This window comes from Panthera uncia, chromosome B4, assembly GCF_023721935.1.
Source record: "Panthera uncia isolate 11264 chromosome B4, Puncia_PCG_1.0, whole genome shotgun sequence".
NCBI lineage: Eukaryota > Metazoa > Chordata > Mammalia > Carnivora > Felidae > Panthera > Panthera uncia.
The window spans coordinates 13445083-13465259 of record NC_064809.1 but is presented as its reverse complement, the minus strand read 5'-3'; the positions used below and the strand labels follow the sequence as shown (position 1 = coordinate 13465259).

At 36.8% G+C, this 20177-nt stretch overlaps 1 protein-coding gene across 6 annotated transcripts in view; it reads right to left on the bottom strand.

Annotated features, from left to right (window-relative positions):
* Positions 1-1440: 1440 nt before the first annotated feature.
* The window catches only part of SUV39H2 (SUV39H2 histone lysine methyltransferase), a 21571-nt gene continuing 2834 nt past the window's right edge, over positions 1441-20177 (bottom strand). For 2 of the 6 annotated variants that reach the window (XM_049624640.1, XM_049624642.1), the window contains exons 2-6: positions 19956-20101; positions 7082-7747; positions 4584-4730; positions 3134-3263; positions 1441-2139 (exon numbers count right to left, since the gene is read on the bottom strand). In XM_049624640.1, the coding sequence (XP_049480597.1) occupies positions 2033-2139; positions 3134-3263; positions 4584-4730; positions 7082-7747; positions 19956-20101 (1196 nt within the window). In that variant the 3' untranslated portion in view covers positions 1441-2032. Of the gene's footprint in view, positions 2140-3133; positions 3264-4583; positions 4745-6759; positions 7748-19955; positions 20102-20177 lie in introns of those variants that run through there. The other 4 variants (XM_049624646.1, XM_049624641.1, XM_049624645.1 and 1 more) reach the window with 4 other exon arrangements.

Genomic DNA, 20177 nt, shown 5'->3' with positions numbered 1-20177 from the left:
AACTTACGGTTTAAACTTCATGTAAACATGGCCGTTGAACATAGGCTTCATATTGAGAGAACAAATTCTGACAGCTTGAGAAACCAAAGAAGCTAAATGTTGACTTAAAATGGTTAAAAGCTCCTAACAGCCTCATGTAGAGAGTTTCTATTTTACTGATTAAATTCAGCTTTGTAATCAAACAAGGGTAACACAGGTAACTAAAATCTCAAAGACCCATTAAATGTCTATTACTAAGGACAGTACAAAACAAGTTTTGTGAAAATAGCCATTCTTCCCTTTGCTGTCCTGTTTTACATTTACCACAAAAAGACAAGATCAAAAAACTGGACAGTAAAACATTAACTTTTTAAGAAGAATATTAGTTACATTTTTTAAACCTGTGAGAATCAGAATTCAAAGTAAGCTTGGCCACTGGGAGCACCTGTAAATCTGTGATGCTTTCTCACCACTGACACCATGTGACTATTTCCTCATAAAGAAAACATAAACGGCACTAAGAAATGTATTTTTCCGTGACACCTTCTGCAGATTTTGGTTAATACGCTGTGAGACTCCAAACATGTAAAGAATTTATCCCATATTATGAAAGAGCAAATCATGTGGTAGTGATATAATGCATAATAAAGTGTAGCTTCTCCCAAAAAAGAGGTTAAGGATTAAGAAGGTATTTGAAGTGCTGGATTCTTGCCATCAGTGCAATTTTACTCAAACTTATTTTAGGTCAGTAAAGCAATGGGGCAATGAACTTAGGTAAAATTTAATTAGGAATACTGAAAGCTAGATTTACTTGCTGCATTTACCTTCATGTTGGACTCCATGATTACAAATCCCAAAATCACAGAGATGAAAACATAGTTGTTCCCAACTGAGGTTTTACTATGCAGAAAAACAGAAACCAAAACCAAACAACTGTATTCCATTTCAGTGTTCATGGTTCAAGTAAAAATGTTCTCATAATTCAGATACACACTTTGGCCAAGCCAAGTTTAGCTTTATCACGTTTAAAAAATTCATGTATAAAAAATAAGTATCAGTTCAAAATATAGATTATTTCAAGAAGAGCTTGCGGGGAATATAAAAATAATTAAATTTGGTGGAAATGTTAAAACCGCCTGAAATTCGGAAGATGTAATATTCGTGTATTGTATGAAACACTGTTAGGTGCAGATGCACTCAGGAGTATCTTGTTTTGCTGTTTCTGTTTAGACCAGGTATGCAACATGGATCTCTCAATTTGTGTTATTAAGAGGGGCCCTGAAAGTGCTCCATTTCTCCACTTCCAAGAAACCCTCCCGGTCTCAGTGCCCCACCCTTTCAAAGCAGCATAATGGCCATCCGTTCCAGAATTTTAGAGCTTTTTGGAAATTATTCTTTTACAAGGTTAAAAATCTTTTAAGAATTACTGATTCAGACATACATGCCTCATAGCAGTCTGGATTGCTTCAAAATATGAAATCAAGCTGTAATTAAACCTGTTTACATTGAATTTTAGACCTTAAATTTCTGTATCATTAAGATCCCAGTATTTTAATGAAAGTAGAAAATAGAGTATAATTCCGTATCACCTATTTTTCTTAAATACAAGTACAGTGAGTAATTAACGGGAATGACAACATAACAAAAATAGCACTTGTATGTATTTGCCCAAATTAACTCTTTCTCTAAATTCAAGGTGTATGGCAGGTTGAATATTTGATCTTAGTGATGGTTACGTTATCAGTTTAACGCTTAAACACTGAAGGAGGCATTTCTCTATTCACACAGACTTCTTATGTATGTGTATGCTGATCTGTCAGTTTTCCTTTCATGTTTGGTGTCTAATCACTAGATATGTGTATTTTAAATTAGTCTCTGTGACCCTGTGTTCTCTTCAGAAGCATCAGTAATGCATTTGGCCAATAGTTTGAAACATGAATTGTAAATTAACATAGTATATAATCCTGATAATATGAAAAGAGTCCCAAATACTTTTTTTAAAGGTTAACATTAGAAAAAAACAAACTACAATCATCAGCTGTTTCCTGAAAATTCAGTTGAGGTAACCTCTGCAAGTCACAGCTCCACACTTGCACACAGTTCTGACCCTCTTTTTGGCTGGGCTGTGGTCAACGGAATCTGAAGATACATCTCCAGAACCTGAGTACACAGAAAAAGAAATACACAAGAAAAAGTTAAGACCATTCAGAATGAAGTTCAAATCTCTTATTCGTTTTAAATCAATGTGAATGTCCAGAGACAAATTATGAATTATCTTGAAAGGGATGGTGTGGAGCTAGTAAGAGATAAAAGCATACGCTATTAGCCATACTTCCAAGAACAGCTTTGCGAAATGATGAAACTTAGTGGGAAAATCAGATACACATTCAATTTCATACATTATTTAAGGGCCATAAAGTCAGGCCAAATAGTAACAAACTATAATTAACACTTAGAAAAACAAAGGAAAGAAAAAAACATATGGTCCCAACAAAGCAAATAAAATTGATGTGTTTTTTTAAAAAAACCAAATCCAAGTAGGAATGGAATAAGTTCAGATGTGATTTAAATATTTTCAATCCTCTGAATATACATCTCTTTAAATTTTTAAATGTTTATTTATTTTTTAGAGAGAGACAGAGTGTGAGCGGGGGAAGGGCAGAGAGAGAGGAAGACACAGAATCTGAAGCAGGCTCCAGGCTCTGAGCAGTCAGCACAGAGCCCGAAGTGAGGCTTGAACCCACAAACCGTGAGATCATGACCTAAGCAAGTTGGACACTTAAATGAGCCACCCAGGCGCCCTGAATATACATCTCTTGGTACATTTTCAGGAATGTATGCCTTACAATTTTAAAATACAAGTAGTATTGAGAAAAGATGTAGAACAAACTTTGATCATGGAAATTATGAAAAAAAGCAGGTGACAGCGTGATGCTGAGAAAAGAGCATTACTCAGCTCAAGGTCAGGCAGATTTTAGTTTTACCTCTGGCAGAGTAGCTTTGTGACCTTGAGTAAAAAGACCAACTCTTATAGCCTCATTTTTTTCTTCTTTAATATTGTTTGGTTCAGATGATCTAAGGTCTTTTCCTACTCTGATTACAGTCTTCATATGCAAATAACTGAAATCAAACAAACCTTACTTGAAAACCGTACCTTTCATTTGATAATCAAAAGTGAGCTCTTCTCCAGCATTTATGGTTCTTGTGGAAAACAATGCTATTCGGGGAAGACGGGTGTCGAGATTATCAATGAAAACATTAAACACCTGAAGATTTGGGTCACACTAAAAAGGAACATTAGAACCCATTTAAGTAAAAATGTAATGGACAGGCTCTTCTACATGCCATATGAAATATTTAATTCCCCAAACTATTATTTTTTAAGTTTCATTGGAAATTAAGTTGTTTACTGTTTAGAGGTCTCTGAGGCATTCAAATTTAAAAATACTATTTTCATTTACAGAAAATCTCAGACATACATTAACACTAGAAAAAATAATAAATCCACATACATTTACCCTGCAGTTCAACAATTAACATTTTCACCAATCCCGTTTCATCTATCTCAACTTTTTAATTTTTCTGGAGAATTATAATGCAAGTTTTATATACCATTATCATTTCACCTGTACATAGTTCAGTAAGGCATAAAGAAAGAGAAAAACTGTATTTAAAAAATCAAATTAGCATTATACAACTCAAATTTCATACTGCATGGAGGTTTCATTGCCGTAACTTCTGATTGGGTTTAATATTTTGAGATTTCTACATTAAGTTCTGGACTATGCAAGAAGAAAGAGCTAAAACCAAAATCATTGTTTTAAGTGCCCTTGAATAGAATACATCTATTTTGAGAGTATTTCAAATTTATCACTAAGAAAAAAATTAAAGTAAAAGTTTAAGTAAATCAGAAAACTAACAAGGAGTCAGAAGGTCTCTGACATTTCACTACTCAACATAAACTAGTTTCTTGGAATAAAACCCATCAAAAGCTTAGCATAGTCTACACTTCCTTATATGGTCAGGTATATAATACTCTCTGGAGACACATTTTCCTTGTAATCTATAAAATGGAGAAAACATCAATCTCACAAGCCTACTACTATTGTATTGTATTTAGAGTACAATTTAGAATTGTATTTTAGAATTTTAATTTACAATTATAATTTAGGAAAATGGCCCTCAATACTTCAATACTCTATGAATTCTTAAAATTCTGTAAATATGTTAACATATTTACATTTTAAGAAAATATAGCTATGTTTAGCTACATATCCATATCCTAAAATTCAGCTGTTAACTTCTGTAAGAAACCTCTACAGTTGTATGTAATTCTTAACCTTGCTACCTCTTAATTCCTCTTCTACAAGAAGATGATACTTAAGGAGTTCTGGAAAGATTAAATGAACGTATGTAAAAACTCTTGCAAAATGCATGGTATTTGGTAGGCACTTCAATGGATTTTCCATATGGTAATAATACAATAATCTAACCAAAGAGGTCTCTGTATTACAATACTTTGGAAATATTAAAAGGCTAAGTCATTTAAAGATAATTATTCCTCAACTATGGAAAATCATTAAAAACAGTGTAATCACACTTACACTGTGATTCACAAAATGAGAGACATTTCCATATCGGGCTGCATCCACTGTGAATTCATCAGATTCATAATCCAGATCAAAGAGATATGTGATTCCTTTGTTGTCATATAACTGCCCCCGTCTTTCAGCTTCTTCACTGGTGATTACCTAAAAAGAAAAAACTATAGTATATTATATAGCTATTGTTGAACTAAAGAAACACTCATCCATAAAACTATTATTATTGTTTTAGTGCCTCCAGAGGTTTAAAAAGTAACAAGTCAATGTGTCATCAAAACATTCACACAAACTACTCTACACACAGAAGGAAAGACATGGGAAGCTAAGGGGAGATACGACCGCAGGACAATCATGGCTGCTTAGGAATCAGGACAACCCACAATCAACAAGGGGAGACAGTACTACGTTTATTCTCATTTATTCACGTGTTCAAAAAGCTACCCAAATATAGCTTTCTGTAGGACCTACCTGGAATGTAAAGGAAGAAATTTACAGTAAAAATGCTCTAAAAACTTATTTTTCCTGTAACTCATCTATGCAGTTAGTTACAAGGTGGAAATTTGTTACAAATACAGGAAAGAAGGTACGTTAAATTTGCAGTCAATTGTATGCAAAGTTTAGTTTTGCAGACCAGGTTGTTTTCATGAAATTCTGTGGATCAAAACCATCCTCTGCAGTTCTAAGAACACAGCTTTACCAGATAGATGCTCAGCTTAAGAAACCAAAAATGTCTAAAGCAATTCATGGTGTCAACCAGATATAAATAACTACTGCATTCAGTAAGTCAAAACAGAGAAGAGTTTGATCATACAAGATCTAGTATCCTGAACAGTGATTTATAATAATCTGCTATTGTCTAAAAATTTAAGGATCAAAACAGGGCTCCAATTTAATCTCAGAATTCTAGATGAATACAGATAATTATATGTGGCCTAATTCCATATAACTTTTGCATTTTTCAAAATGTTTATTCATTTTTTGAGAGAGAGAGCACAAGCAGGGGAAAGGGAGAGACAGAGAGAGGGAGACAAAGAATCTGAAGCAGGATCCAGGCTATCAGCACAGAGCCCAACAAGGGGCTTGAACCCATGAACCGCGAGATTACAACCTGAGCCCAAGTGAGATAGATGCTTAACTGACTGAGCCACCCAGGCACCCCTCCACATAACTTCTAAAACGTTAGATTTGACAGCCCAAGATATGCGGTCACACTTGTATTTTTCTAGTCACAGATTAATATACCACTCAGTTTGAGGAAGTGTAGTACAGCAGCAAAGTGCACTCATTTTGGAGCCTTGGTTTTGAATCCCGGCTCCTCTGCACTACAATGGGACCTTGCTGAATTTTTCTGTGCCTGTTTCCTCAATGATAAAGAATGGACCTAACACTGCTACCTCAGAGTTACTCAAGGATTAATGAGTTAGCACATAAGGTGCTTAGAATAGTATGTGGTACATGGTAAATACTATTTTTTGTATATATACGTTATATGTATAAAAATAAATTTGCTCGGGGGCGAATGGGTCGCTCATTCAGTTGAGCATTCTGAGTTCAGCTCGGGTCATGATCTCAGGGTTGTGGGATTGAGCCCCACGTCGGACTCTTGCTCTGAGCGTGGAGCCTGTTTGGTTTCTCTGTCTCTCTCCCTCGCTTGCACTCTCTAAAAAATAAAAGTTAAAAAATAAATACATAAATTTGCACAGTCAATGGTAATTTAGAGACAGTCTCTAGCTGAAGTACAAAGAATTTGGATTTTTTCATGGATGCAAAATATGGTTTTATGTATTGTATTTTCTAACACTTGCTCAGAAAGCATGTCTACTCTATAGTACTTCTCATGTTGATACAGTAATTGAGTTCTGCCAACTACAGTTAACCATATTTAATCAAATGGATGAATCACAATCTAAAGGTTCCAAAGTCAGCATGGGTTTAGATCTGATTTTCTTCTTAGAACTGTTATGTCATTCTTCACTCACATGAGGAAGGGAAGCAAAAATAATATACAAACAGGGCAGGGGACAAAAACATGAGACTCTTAAATATGGAGAACAAACAGAGGGTTACTGGAGGGGTGTCGAGAGGGTGGATGGACTAAAGGGGTAAGGGGCATTAAGGAATCTACTCCTGAAATCACTGTTGCACTATATGCTAACTAACCTGAATGTAAGGTAAAAAAACACATTAAATAAAAATTAACAAAAAAGAGCGTTTATGTCATAATAGCTGCCATATTTTACAAATGCCAGTTTCAATGACTATAAATGGGTGTTTGTTGAAACAGGACTATTTCATTTATAATTACATGTATTTTTTTGTTCATATACAAGTTTATATTTCTAACTATGCCCGTGAAAACTTTTTCCCAAGCCAGAAATTTCTACATACTTGCAAACGATAATATAAATATGTACCAATATCTGTTACTGCTGTACAATGTTAACTTTTCAAAAAGCATAAACCTCCCACACACATTATTTGTTATATGTTGAACATACCTCCCCAACATATTCCATGACAAAACTCATTCTTTTAATCTTCACAAGGGTTTTTACACCCCAGCCACAGCCATTGCTAGTTCGAAAGATGCAAAGTGAATACTGGGTGCCTTTTTGTACAATCCTATTGGGACAATCGGGTCCACACTGACACCTCGAGTTGCATTCATAAATGGGGGTACCAGGTGGGATTTTAATTTGTTGGTTTTTATTATAAGCCAAAAGAACTCCAGCTTCAGCAGGACAACATTTCTCAAAGAAGCAATCTGTACACGAACAACCAAAGGTAGCTTCATTGACTAAGCTGATTCCAGGAGCTGGTTTGTATTCATTAATGTAGTAGAAGTCTGAAGGTGGGCCCTCTAAGTCAACAGTATTTTCAACAAATATCATTCCTTTATGATTCTTTCTTCTGTTGAGTTCGTCTTGCCATCTCTGCAGAGCTAGCCTCTGTTTAGCCTTCTTTACAATGTACTCGGCAATGGCAGGTTTCAAAGCTTTGTTATTGTCTTTTATTGCTTTGCCTTTCTTTACCTGAGATAAATAATTATGCTTGTCATTAGAAAACTGCTGGAGGAGTAATGGGCACTTGAGATTTTGCAAAGGTTCCCAAGTATTTGTAGAATCTGGCCATCCTTTCCATTTTACAAGATAATATTCCATATCCTTAAAATATAAAAGAAAATTGAAATTAGATGACAGTCCCCATTAAAATAATTTACTATCTTAAAGAGTTAAGGCAGCTGTTATCATTCTTAATAAAGTTCAGAATATATTAAGAGCCAGAGGTTTCTAGATGAACTACAAAACATAAAAAATATAAAACCATTTTTTTGCATTACATAAAATTATACAGAATTTAGTTGTAGCACAGTATGTTTGAGCATAGGTAAAAGAATTGCACCTGAAGACAAAAGTACTGAAACTCATGATATTTTACCAAACAGTGATTGTTAAACAAAAAAAAGTACTTTATCTTAATCATAGAAACAGGGAGTCTTCAAACTAACAATTTATGACCTAGGTTAGCGCTTTACTTGGCCAGCACTGATGTAAGCATCCCCTGAGGTAGGTAATTTTAGTATTTTACACTGACAGAAGGCAAAGAAGGCAAACACTATTTCTCAGTATCATGGGCACACATCCCTTCGATGTTCTAGGGACATAATGTCCAATATAGTTATTCCTAGCTGCATGTAGCTATCGAGCACCTGAAATGTGGTGGGCCCAAATTGAGATGTGCTTTAAGTGTGTAGTACATACTGAGTTACAAATATCAAACACATACACAAAAAAGGAAAATATTTCTTCACATGTGACACATATTGATTACATATTGAAATATTTTGCTTTTACTAAATATATTATTTTTTAAAGATTTATTTATTTGCTCATTTATTTATACTAATCTATGCCCAATGTGGGGCTCAAACTCACAATCTTGATATCCAGAGTCCCATGCTCTACTGCCTGAGCCAGCCAGGTGTGCAATCTCACTTGTTTCATTTTACTTGTTTAATATGGTTACGAAAAAATTTAAAATGACATATATGTAGCTTCTATTGTTTTCATTAGACATCACGATTCCAGAGAATTCTCACCTTATTTAGACTCACCCATGAGTGGATTAGGAAGCAGGCACTGAAGCCACCAAAGATCAAATATTTTCATTTATCCCTGACTGCTGTTGTGGCCACCATGGTACCTAGAATTTTGCCTTCTTACCCCAGTGACTTGACTCTGTTTTCTTTCCTTAAAATCGGGGAATGGCATGTTAAGTTTCTCTTAAAAAAGGTAGTCAAGTGTGCATAATAAAAAAAACTTCGAGGGGCACCTGGGTGTCTCAGTGGGTTAAACATCCGATTCTTGATTTCGGCTCAGGTCACGATCCCAGGGTTGTGAGGCTGAGCCCCGCGTCTGGCTACAAGCTGAAAGCAGAGCCTGCTGAAGATTCTCTCTCCCTCTGCCCTTCCTCCACCTGTGCTCTCTCACACTCTCTCTCAAAAATAAAACAAAAAAAAAAGACAAAAAATTCTAAAGTCCTTCAATTTTTTCTTTGTCCTCTGGAATATGTCCACACTCTAAAATATGAAAGTGATTAAATTGTATTCTCTAGTTTTTAGTTATTTTAAATCATCGATATAGATTAAATTTGCTTTTCCCTGAAATTTTTAACAAAGTTTTTACTATAAAAGGGTGCATATGACACTTGTTTTACTATCCATAATTTATTAATGCCAAATAACCTGGATGGCCTAGGAAATGTTGCAGAGGCACAAACTGGGGTGAGGACCACTGAGGCAGCTTTGCAGAAGCAAGTCGCTTAGCCAATGAGTAAGCAAATTTTCTCCCCATTGAGTCGTTTCAATGTTTTATTAAATTCTACTCGGTAAGCAATACTGCTGGTGAATTAAAAGAACTTTCCTTCTTATGAAAATGGTCAAAATATGCTTTACCTGTTTAAAAAATGTGGTTAAAGTGTGAGGATATGCACAAAAACTGTACTTTCATGGAAATACATATTGTGATTTCAGGGAAAAAAGAAAAGCTTAGACATATATTTAAGTGTTAGTCGAAATGGTGAAGTGTAACACAGATTTCTCCCTCCTGCCAGGTAACTTTTACAATTTAGGATTTATGTTGGCAGATATCCGCTCGACAATGATGGGATCCACGTGGCAGTAGCTAACGTGTATCTATTTTCCTTATTAATTAGGAAAGCTTTTAATTTTTCTGACTCCAGAATAAAGCAATGCAACTCTGGTCCTCTTTTTTTTCTACTACACTTTTTCCTATAATAACCCTGGAAGTTGTCAGCAAATGATGAAAGACACTGGCTTCAAATCAGATGATTAAGCTCAATTATCATTCAGCAAAACTAGTAACACCATGCCACTGAAGTGGGCTCCAAATTAACATATTGTATTGTTTAATAATGAGCCAGATGTATTGTTAGTGATTAAGTTTTGCATGTTAATCACATTGATACTTAATTTATAGATGGTAAAGATGTTTATAAAACAAAAGTGCCTTTGGCAAAATAGTAGAGAAATATTAGTGATATTTTATTTCTACTTCATACTTATTTTAGTAAGTATATTTTACTTTGCAATCCAAAAAAGGTATTTGTTTTGAAGAACTGATAAATTTTACACAGAAAAATTAGTATGTATGGCTTAACAAATTTAATTCAATATGCTAAAGTTCCAAATAAAAGCCCAAAAGTTCATTAAGCCTCATAGATTATATCAGTATCTTATTCTGACACGCAATCAACTCTTGATTACCCATAGAAATGGAGTACAGTTGTAACAATGATACATAAGTCACTCCTGTATAATTTAGAATGCATCATATGAATTTTTTCTTAAAGACATTTTCCCCCACTATGTTTGGCTTAGGTTAAATTCATTCAAGTATTTTAGTATTTAAAATAAGTATGTGCAAGTTCAGCCACCAGGGGGTATGATGAGACGTAAGGTAGTGCTAGCCTTTAGGAGTAAAAGCTCACTGGGAAAAGAAGGCAGTAATATGTCAAGTAAGTAGCAACGCAAGGCAGTACAATTTTAAATGCCAAAACAAGACAGTAATTACCACTAGAATATAGAGAGGGAAATCAATAGAGTCAGAAAAGAGCACAGAGCAAACAGAACTAAACTGTGAAAGACTGATAGGATTTGTTGGGTAGGGAACAGGGCAGGCAGGATGAAAACCACCAGCAAAAACTAGGAGCTAAGATCTGTATGAAGTATTCAGAAAGCAGTGAAGAGATGGATTTGGCTAGCTTTAAAGTTCGGAATATTGAAGTGAGAGATTAAACTGTAATGGCAAGGTGAGAACAAATCTTAGCCTTGAATATTTGATGGAGGCATTTGAACTTTTTTTGTAGGCCAATAGTTTTTACAATTCTTAGAAAACATGGTGTTTCTGTGGGGAGTTTCATTACATACAAATACATTTGGTTTCCATCGAGTTTATTAGGAACAATTTATCAGTCTTCTCATTGCCAAGCCCAAGACTCTACAAGCCCTCATGTTACTTGACTCAGGCTTTGATACCACATTTCTCTCTTCACTATTGTTCCTTTTCTGCCTTCTCTGCTGAGACTATTGTCCCCGCCCATCACTTAGTGCAGATACTTGAGGCTCTGTCCTTGGCCCCTTTTCACACCAAGTAAGCGTTTGTCCCTTTTGAAAATCTGAAGAAAGCGATGGACCTTCCCCTAACAAAGTCACATATGCGATATTTTGGATAATTGAGGATATGTGGATTCCAGATTTAAGGTTAAGAATCCTTGCTCTAAACGCTCTCTGGGCAACCTCATCACTCCAACAGTTTTAATTACATGCTACTAACTCCCAAAATTTTTCCTGCACCTCCATATATCCAATAGCCTACTGGATGCCCAACAGCTTCTTAAATCCATCTATTTCCATGGAACTCACCACTGTCCTTTCAAAATGGATTTTTTTCTTTTCCTCATCAAGGGTAACCTTATCATCTACCCAGTCACATGAGTTGCAAACTAGGAGCTCAATCTAGATTGTTCTCAATCCATCATCCAGTTTCTTCAGATACTTGTTCCTGTCCATCTCTTTACCATAGCTCTAGTTACTTAAGGTCTTCAATTCTTGCTGGGATTATTACATTAATCTCCTAACTGGTTTCTCTGCCTCCAGACTGACAACATCCCAATTTATCATTACTGAAGTGAAGTTTTCTTACAAAAATAAGAAATCCACAGTACCAGTCATTCTGTTACTTTCTTCCTTAAAAATTTTAATTGCTCCTCCACTGCCTAAAGAATGAAGTTCACACTTCCTATTATAGCAAAGAAGATCATTCTTGACTGAGTCCCTGATATCTCTCTGACAGTCTTCCATTGTAACCCCATTTACATACCACCCTCTAGCCATACTAACTGCAGCTAGTACTTGAACATGCCAGTCCTCTTCACCCCTTTCTGCTTTGTTCACAAAGTTCTGATTACAATGACCTCTTCCATTTCCATAATGAGCGTATTTTGGTCTCATTTTTTATGTGTAGAAAAATCTACTCATCTTTAGAAGTCAGCTCAAATGTCCCCCTGTCCCTGCCCATGAAGTCTTTCCTTCCTCTCTTGCCCAAGGAGAACCGATCACTGCCAATCTCCTTGTGTTTCCATTTCTAATCTTAACCAGAAACCATGAGGGATGAAATCTTCTTCGTAGCCACAGAACCAAGCACAATTGCTTGCTGTATCTTAAGCTCTTATTAAATGTTTCTGAATGCATAACAAAAAGTAGGACTATCAACATGTATGCAATTAAAAAAAATCACAACAGTAACTATATATGAATCTTTAAAAGAAATAAAAGCTGCTAAATTTAATCTGGGTTGTTTTTCAAATGTATATATCGGAGAACAAAAAACAAAAGCTATCCTCCCATTAGCTACTTTCTTCTGCAAGTTTTGAAATCATCATATTCAATGTTAGTGGTAGAATAGCCTGAGTCTAATTATGAAAACACTAGTGTTCCATGGAAACTCAGTGGCTTTTCATGCCAGTAACTGACCAAGTAGCAATTCTCAGACCTGGGTTAGTGGTCGAAGACGGACACAACTGAGCAACACAACCCTGGAAAAGTCCTTTCTTGGAGCTTTGTTTTCCTGATCTCCAAAATATGGGTTTTAGTCAAATGATTTCTATGTTATTCCCGCTCTTAACACACCACTCTAAGTGAATCAGTCCTTTAGGAATATTAATTTAATGCTCAATGTGGAAAATTCTGTCAGTATGTGCCATGCAGTGTAGTGATGGTTCGTTAGACATAGAACTACCTGGATACTTTATGAAGTCAAAGCTTTGGTAATATTTCCTTCTTAATCTATGCTTGCTGAGAGAGAAGTCTTACCAATGTGCATGGGGGTGGTGAATTCTTCACTGATGAGCTAAGGATGTTAACAAAGAGTATTCAGTTTTGTCATAATTTTTTCTGTATGAAAGGATAATGTGGCAAGAACATGGGGCAGCAAATGGCACTATTACTATTTGCTGAATTGGACCCTGACATGAACTCGTAACAGTAACAGATCCGTTGTGTTGTTCCTCCAGTGAGCATTCATTCCGTTTCCCCAAACTGCCTACTTCAGAACTCCTCCACCTTGTTCAAGGTCACTATCCCACTACCTCCCCCATTATTTTCAGTAGCAACACACCTCCCTGTTCCTAATGCAGAGAGAAAACAGAAACTCTCTCATTTGCACCCTCCCCTGCACACATCATTAGAGAAAAGGCGGATGCAGATACGAGGAGATGCACTTCCTCCATCAGTTACCCTACCTCTGGCCTCTCCAGTCTCTCCCTCTCTACTTGTTCTCACCAGCATTTGAACCTCCTGCAGTTTTTATTTTTTTAAACTTCCCTTTGCATTTGAAAAAGCAAAATGAAACCAAACCTCCTTTGAGATACAAATGCTAGAATATGTAAGGAATCTCAAAAAAGATGTGATAAATTACTAGTTGAGGGACGGGAGACTAAGGTGACAAGAGTGGAAGATTTCTTTTCAGTATAAGAACATCCAACTTTTACAACATCCAGTTTTGAAAATCACATGTATATATTACCTATTGAGATTTAATAAAAAACAAAATTATAAACACCCTTAAAACCTACATAGCACTTTATCCCTTTCTTCAAAGCTAGAATTCTTTAAAGAGTTGTCCATACTGCTTGACTCTACTTTCTCATCTCCAATTTATTCTTTAATTCATTCTATTCAGGCTTCTATCCACGCGCAGACACTGCTCTGAAGGCATCAATGACCCTTCCATTGCTCGGTCCAGTGGGTACTTCTCGGTTCTTCTTTGACCCACTGGCCTCTTCTCTATTTTGCTGACATTATCTCTCCCTTAGGCTTCAAGATTCATTCTTCCGGTTTTCCTCCTACCTTTCTTGCCAGTTTGTATCAGTTTCTTTGATAGCTCTTCCCATGAGACCCCCCCCCCCCCCCCCAACTACTCCTCCATCCTTGTTCTCTTCACACATTTTCTTTGTGTGAATTACTGTAATACCCTCAAACCACTTTCAAACCATTCATGGCACAACAGCCGGAACGCTCTCTTCAACACACCCACTGCATCAAGTCACTCCCCTGCTCAAAACTACTCAATGTTTCCCTAAGGCCCTAGAGTCCAAATTCTTTTCTTGGGCTGCAGGGATCTGTGCTTTCTGGGTCCTAGCCATCCTTCTAGCCTTCTTTTGATCCCTCTTGCTGACTACATTCCATTCACACTTTCTGTTCCTTAAAGAAGTCAGGCTCTCTTCTCCTTCAAGACTCCCCTGTTTATCTTTTCATCCTTTAGCACTGAGTTTAAACACCATTCCTCAGGGACAGCTGCCTAGTTTGTCTATAAGTTAGACCCTTCCGTTACATTAGGACTCACCTCAACTATAAGCATGCTGTACAATTTTATTTAAGGGTTTTCTACCCTCACCAAAAGATAAACTCCATGTGCCAGGGATCATACCTCTGTGTCACTCATTGCTGAGATCCCTAGTGTCAAGCATACAACATGAGAGATGGCAAGAAATATCTGTTAATTAGTGGGTAACCATACCCATTCCCGGAGCCTCAAATGCCATCTTTTTGCCAATTACTTCAAGATCTATGTTTCCAGTTCTCACTCCTGACTTGGGGCCACATTTCCAACTATCTATTGATCATCTTACACTTGAATGTTCTCAACCTAATCTAGTCTTCCTATCCTAATCCTCCTATACTCCTGGGTCTTGGTGAGGAGTATTATCTACACCAGCGCAAGTAAGAAACCCATGTTTTCATATATGTGAAATATGTGTGATCCCACACTGCTGGATCCCTACCCAATCCTCTGACCACTCAACCACACTTGTACATTTTGTAACCATGATAATAAAAAAAATTACTTATTTCTCTTCATCTCCATTATTACTACTTTAAGCACCACTATTTCTTGCCTAGACTACTGTAACAGCTTTTCAGAATGTTTAAGTGTGTGTGTCATTCCCCTCCTACATTCCTCACTGCAGAAAGTTCTCTGAATTACGTATCTGATTGTATCCCTCTTTTTAAAACCTTTCATATGACTCCCCATTGCTGTAGAATGCTGAAAGTTCTTCACTCATCTCATTCTTTCCCAATCCCACATTCTAGCACTCTGTTCTCTGTACGAAAACCGTGAGTTAACGTACCTGTCTTTTCAGGCCTCAGTGGGATATCCCTTCTGGGAAGCCTTCTGTGGCCTAGCCCAGGTGCACCTCCCCCTGCACTTATTATGCTATATTGCCATGGTTTACTTGTCAATCTTTCCAGTAGGCTGTGAGTTCAAGATGAGAGACAGTTTCTGATTAATCTTTTATTTTTCCCAGTGCCTAATACAATATCCACACACAGAAGAAACTCAAATATTTACTGAGACTACAGAAAGATGATATAGGAGCTATTAATCAACAGACTGCTGCTATAATCTGAGCATGAAGCTAAAAGGGTCTAGTCTATTGGTGACTGTGAAGAGTGGAGAAATCACTAATGCAGAAGCCAGTTAAATTCATTAGCCACTAACTTAATACCCACTTTGTACTAGAGACTACAGTAAGACATAGTCCTGGCCCTAAATAGTTGACAATTTAGCACAGAAGGTATGAAACCAAGCTATAAAATATGTCAAGTTCTAGACTAATAATAAGAACAGTGCTTTCTAAGTCCTGAATATAAAGCAATTAATTTTAGGGATATGGGGGAAGGCTCAGTAATAGGTGGTAACCTTTCAGCTGAACCTTGTAGGCCAAAGAGAATTTTGTCAAGGAGGGAAACAATAGTATTCTAAAGAGGGAACAAGACAAGAACAGCAAAAGGGCACAAGGGTACATAATGTGTTCAACAAATTGGAATATAAGCTATGTTCCCAATGCTTAGAAGAGTGCCCAGCTCATAGTAGGTGCTCAGTAAACCTTAGCTAAATCAAAGAGCTTAGGAGTATTGCAGTGTGGATAGAAAGCATGATATGTGACAAGCGATGAGGCTGGAAAGGTAGTTGGTGGCCAGATAATAAAGGACCTTAGTTCAAAGGGTCTCGTCTTAGATTGGTAGACAAGTCATTAAAAGGTCTAAAGCAAGGCCCTACCTAAAGCAACCAGAACTGTGTTTTAGAAAAACTGTTAATGGCTTTGAGGAATATGGCAGTGAAATAGTGTCTCTGATGAGCTAAATGGAGGGGTACACACAATAAAAGGACAGTGTCATAAGATCTTTCACTCACCCTGAACAGGAGTGGGGAGACAGAGAAAAAAAAGGTAGAGGTATGATGAAATAATACTGTCCTATAGATTAAACAATTTGTGCTGGAAAAGAGAAGAAATGAGGGATGTAAGTGGCATAGTGAGGACCTAAGTGTGCAAGTAAGGTTGCTTATTCCTAAACAAAAAACCAAAAGGATTGATGAGAAGGACAAAGGAGAAACCAAAGCGCAAAAACTATCCAAAATCTAACCACAACACTCAGAATCCTGTATAAGAATAATGGTAGTTCCTTCAATCTCAGTACAGACCCCTAGGAAACCAGCTTTGTGAAAGTACAGTTGAACAGGCAAAGAATGAACAAGAAAAGATAAATAGAGACAATATAACCTGATGACCTACGAGCGGGTAGGGAGGAGGGAGGAATTAAAAATGTATAAAATTACAAGGTTAGGTAACTGGAAGTATTCTGGTTTTGTTAATCTAGATAGGGAATCCTAGCTCAGGGTACAGATTTGAGGGAGGAAAATTGGTACAGTTTAAATATGCTGAATTTGGGTACCTGTATAGTGTCTACTTTGAAATGAAGTCCATAAAGAGGTCAATGCCTCACAAAGATTTGGGAGTCATGAATCAAACAGATAGAAGTAGAAAGCACTGGGAAAGAGGGCATCTACAGAGCCACTTCAAGGTGAGCCACTTCAAGGTGAGAAGAGGGCCAATGACACAGCTATGGAGATTATCTACATTTCTGAGAAAGGACAGACAAGAGACAACAAGGAGATTCCGGAAGAGTAGTAAGAAAAATAGGTGGAGACAGAGGTGAACAACAATGACAGAAAACATTTCTTCAATATGAACATCATAGGTCAGTCTCTGTTGTAAGGATATACTTACATCCACTCATTTAACCCTATGGCGGTCCCTGCCATTATGAGTTGGGTACCATAACTATCCTCATTTTACAGGTGAAGAAATGGAAAGACAGGGAGGCTAAGTAATTTGCTAAAAGTCACTCAACTAATAAATGGTACAGCCAGAGTGTGAACCTAGGCAGTCTCTCCATGGACAAGAAAATTTCAAAGAAGGAAAGGAAGGTCAACAGTGTTAGATGTTGCTATGAAGGAGAGTAAGATTTGAGGTGCTCATATTGGCAATTAGTTAATGAGAAGTGAAGAGACAAGTCCCAGGAGAAAATATTTACAAACTGTGTATCTCGTGAGGGACTATCTAGCATATATAAAGAACTATTACGACTCAATAATAAAAAAAAAAAAAGCCAACCCAATTTTTAAAAATGGGCAAAGGCTCTGAATAGACAGTTCTCCAAAGATATACAAATGACTAAAAAGCAGATGAAAAGATGTTCAGCATCATTAGCCATCAGAGAAATGCAAATCAAAATCATAACGAGGTACTACTCCATTCCCACTAGGATAGCAATAATCAAAAGTGTCAGATAATAAAACGTGCAGGTGAGGGGTAGAGAAATTCAAATACTTCTAACACTGCTAGTTCGATGTAAAATGGTGCTGTCCCTCTGGAAAAGGTTGGCAGTTCCTCAAATGGTTAATCACAGAGAAACTATATGACTCAACAATTCAGCTCCTAGGTATGTATCAAGAGAAGTGAAAACACATCCATGCAAAAACCTGTACATGCATGTTCATAATAGCATTATTTATAATAACCCCCAAACAAAAACAACCAAAAGGTCTAAGTGATCAATAGGTAAATTAAAAGTGATAGTCCTATAGTGGAATATTTGGCAATAAAAAGGAATGATGTATTGATACATACTACAACATAGACGAACCTTGAAAACACCACGCTAAGTTAAAGAAACCAATTACAAAGAAACACATACAGATTGTAATGTTCTATTTACATGAATTGCCCAAACAGGGAATCTATAAGAGACAGAAAGTAGATGAGTGGTTGCCTAGGGCTAGGGCTAGTGGGGTAAGGAGACTGGGAAGGATTAGGGCGTGATGAGTGAGCAGAGCGGAGTTCCTTTTCAGGGTAATGAGAATGTGTAACCATCACCACAGTCAACTTCAGAAGAACTCTGAGAGCGTGCTAAAAGCTACGAATTGTATACTTCAAATTAATGAATTGTATGCTTTGTGAATTACATCTCAACAAAGCTGTTTTTAAAAGTTAATGGAAAATGAGGTAGAAGCAAAGACAGGAAATGCGTGAGTAGGGACACGAGGTCAAAGAGAGGTTGGGGAAGACCTGAATAGGTTTTACTGATTGAGAGAGGTCAGTGGAAAAAGAGCTTAATAAGGGGGAAGGGGGGCAGAAAAACACACACACACACACACACACACACAAACATCACAGATTAAGCAAAGTCCTTTAAAGGGGATGGAAAGGACTAAAAAAGGAAAAACAGTAACAGCAAAGTTACAGAGAACTTGTGCGAAGCTAAGTTGAGAATTCATACTTGCAGGAGGATCCTATTTTTCACTGGAGTGAAAGATTAACTGAGGCAGAAGAGGTCTGTGGCTGAATATGAAGGTGAAGGATAGAGTAAGAAGTCCAGAAAAGTAATAAAAGTTGGAAAAACTGCTGACAAGAAAAGGAAAAGAAAGCAACAGACAAAAGGCTTTAGTAGAACAGAGCGGAGTGACACTAGAAACAGACATTACTGGCACCAGTATGTGTGACTATAGGATTCTCTTGGGTAGATTGGTCAGACCACCATTTAAACACTGACATGGAAGATGACTGGGCTGTTTTTGGGTTGAAGGTTGCCAAGAGTAGAGGTGAAATGCTTGATCATAAAATCCCACTGAGCGGGAAAGGCAGTTACATGAAAAGATGGCGGATGTCGCAAAGGAAGAACTAGATTTAATGACTGAATCGGTATGGAAGATGCAGGAGGAGGAGTCCTAATTCATTTGTCTGGAAGAACTGACAAACGACCAAAAAAGAGTTCCACACAGGGAGGAGGCTACTCTGGAGAAAAATGAATTACTCAAAAATAGACTGTAAGGTTTAGATTGAAGAAGGTTCTTAAGAAAACAACCCTGTCATTTGAGAGAAACAGGAATCAAGGGAGGCCCAAAGAAGCGAAATGACTTTGATGAAGCCACAAGGTACCAATCGAAGACTAGAAATGACTTTGAACTCCAGGCCATTCTATTAGACCACAGAGCCTCACTAATACCTGGAGTTTGACACAATACAGGACATACACGATGGTGATGCTTCATGAGGAGACTCAACAGCACGAAAATTGGGTTTGAATTTCTCTGTTTATTTCAGGTGATAGTGGGGAAATATGATTCAGGAACAAAATGAATGACAGGAAAAGCCAATATGAGATAAAACATTTGCTCTGGTAATCCACACGGAGATAATCAAGAGTTGGATGTAGAATGATATAAGCACCTTAAAATATTCTAATGCAAGAACATTTAATGCTTCAAAATCCTCTCAATGTTATTTGGCAATATAGATGATAGGACATATAAATTTATTATGGCTTAGAATTTTTAACATTAAGAAGAGCTTTTGCTTACTTTTAAGGTCTTTTTATGTTACAGAAATATGAAATACTGAATTGAAGTCTGATTAGGTCTCTTTTAAGGGGCTAGATATTTGCCTTACCTTTACTACCTTGTAGTCACACAAGTATTCCACCTCATAATTGTTTAGATTCCTTTTGGTGATTCCAATCGATTTACATGTGAGTTTTTCTTTTCTACATAATTCCTGAAGAGTATCAAGTGAAACTAGGCAAGGCACACACCAAGCTACAATAAGAAAATAGAATTCTTTACTAATGAAATAGCTACTCAATTAAAACCAAAAAAAAAAAAGGAAAAACTT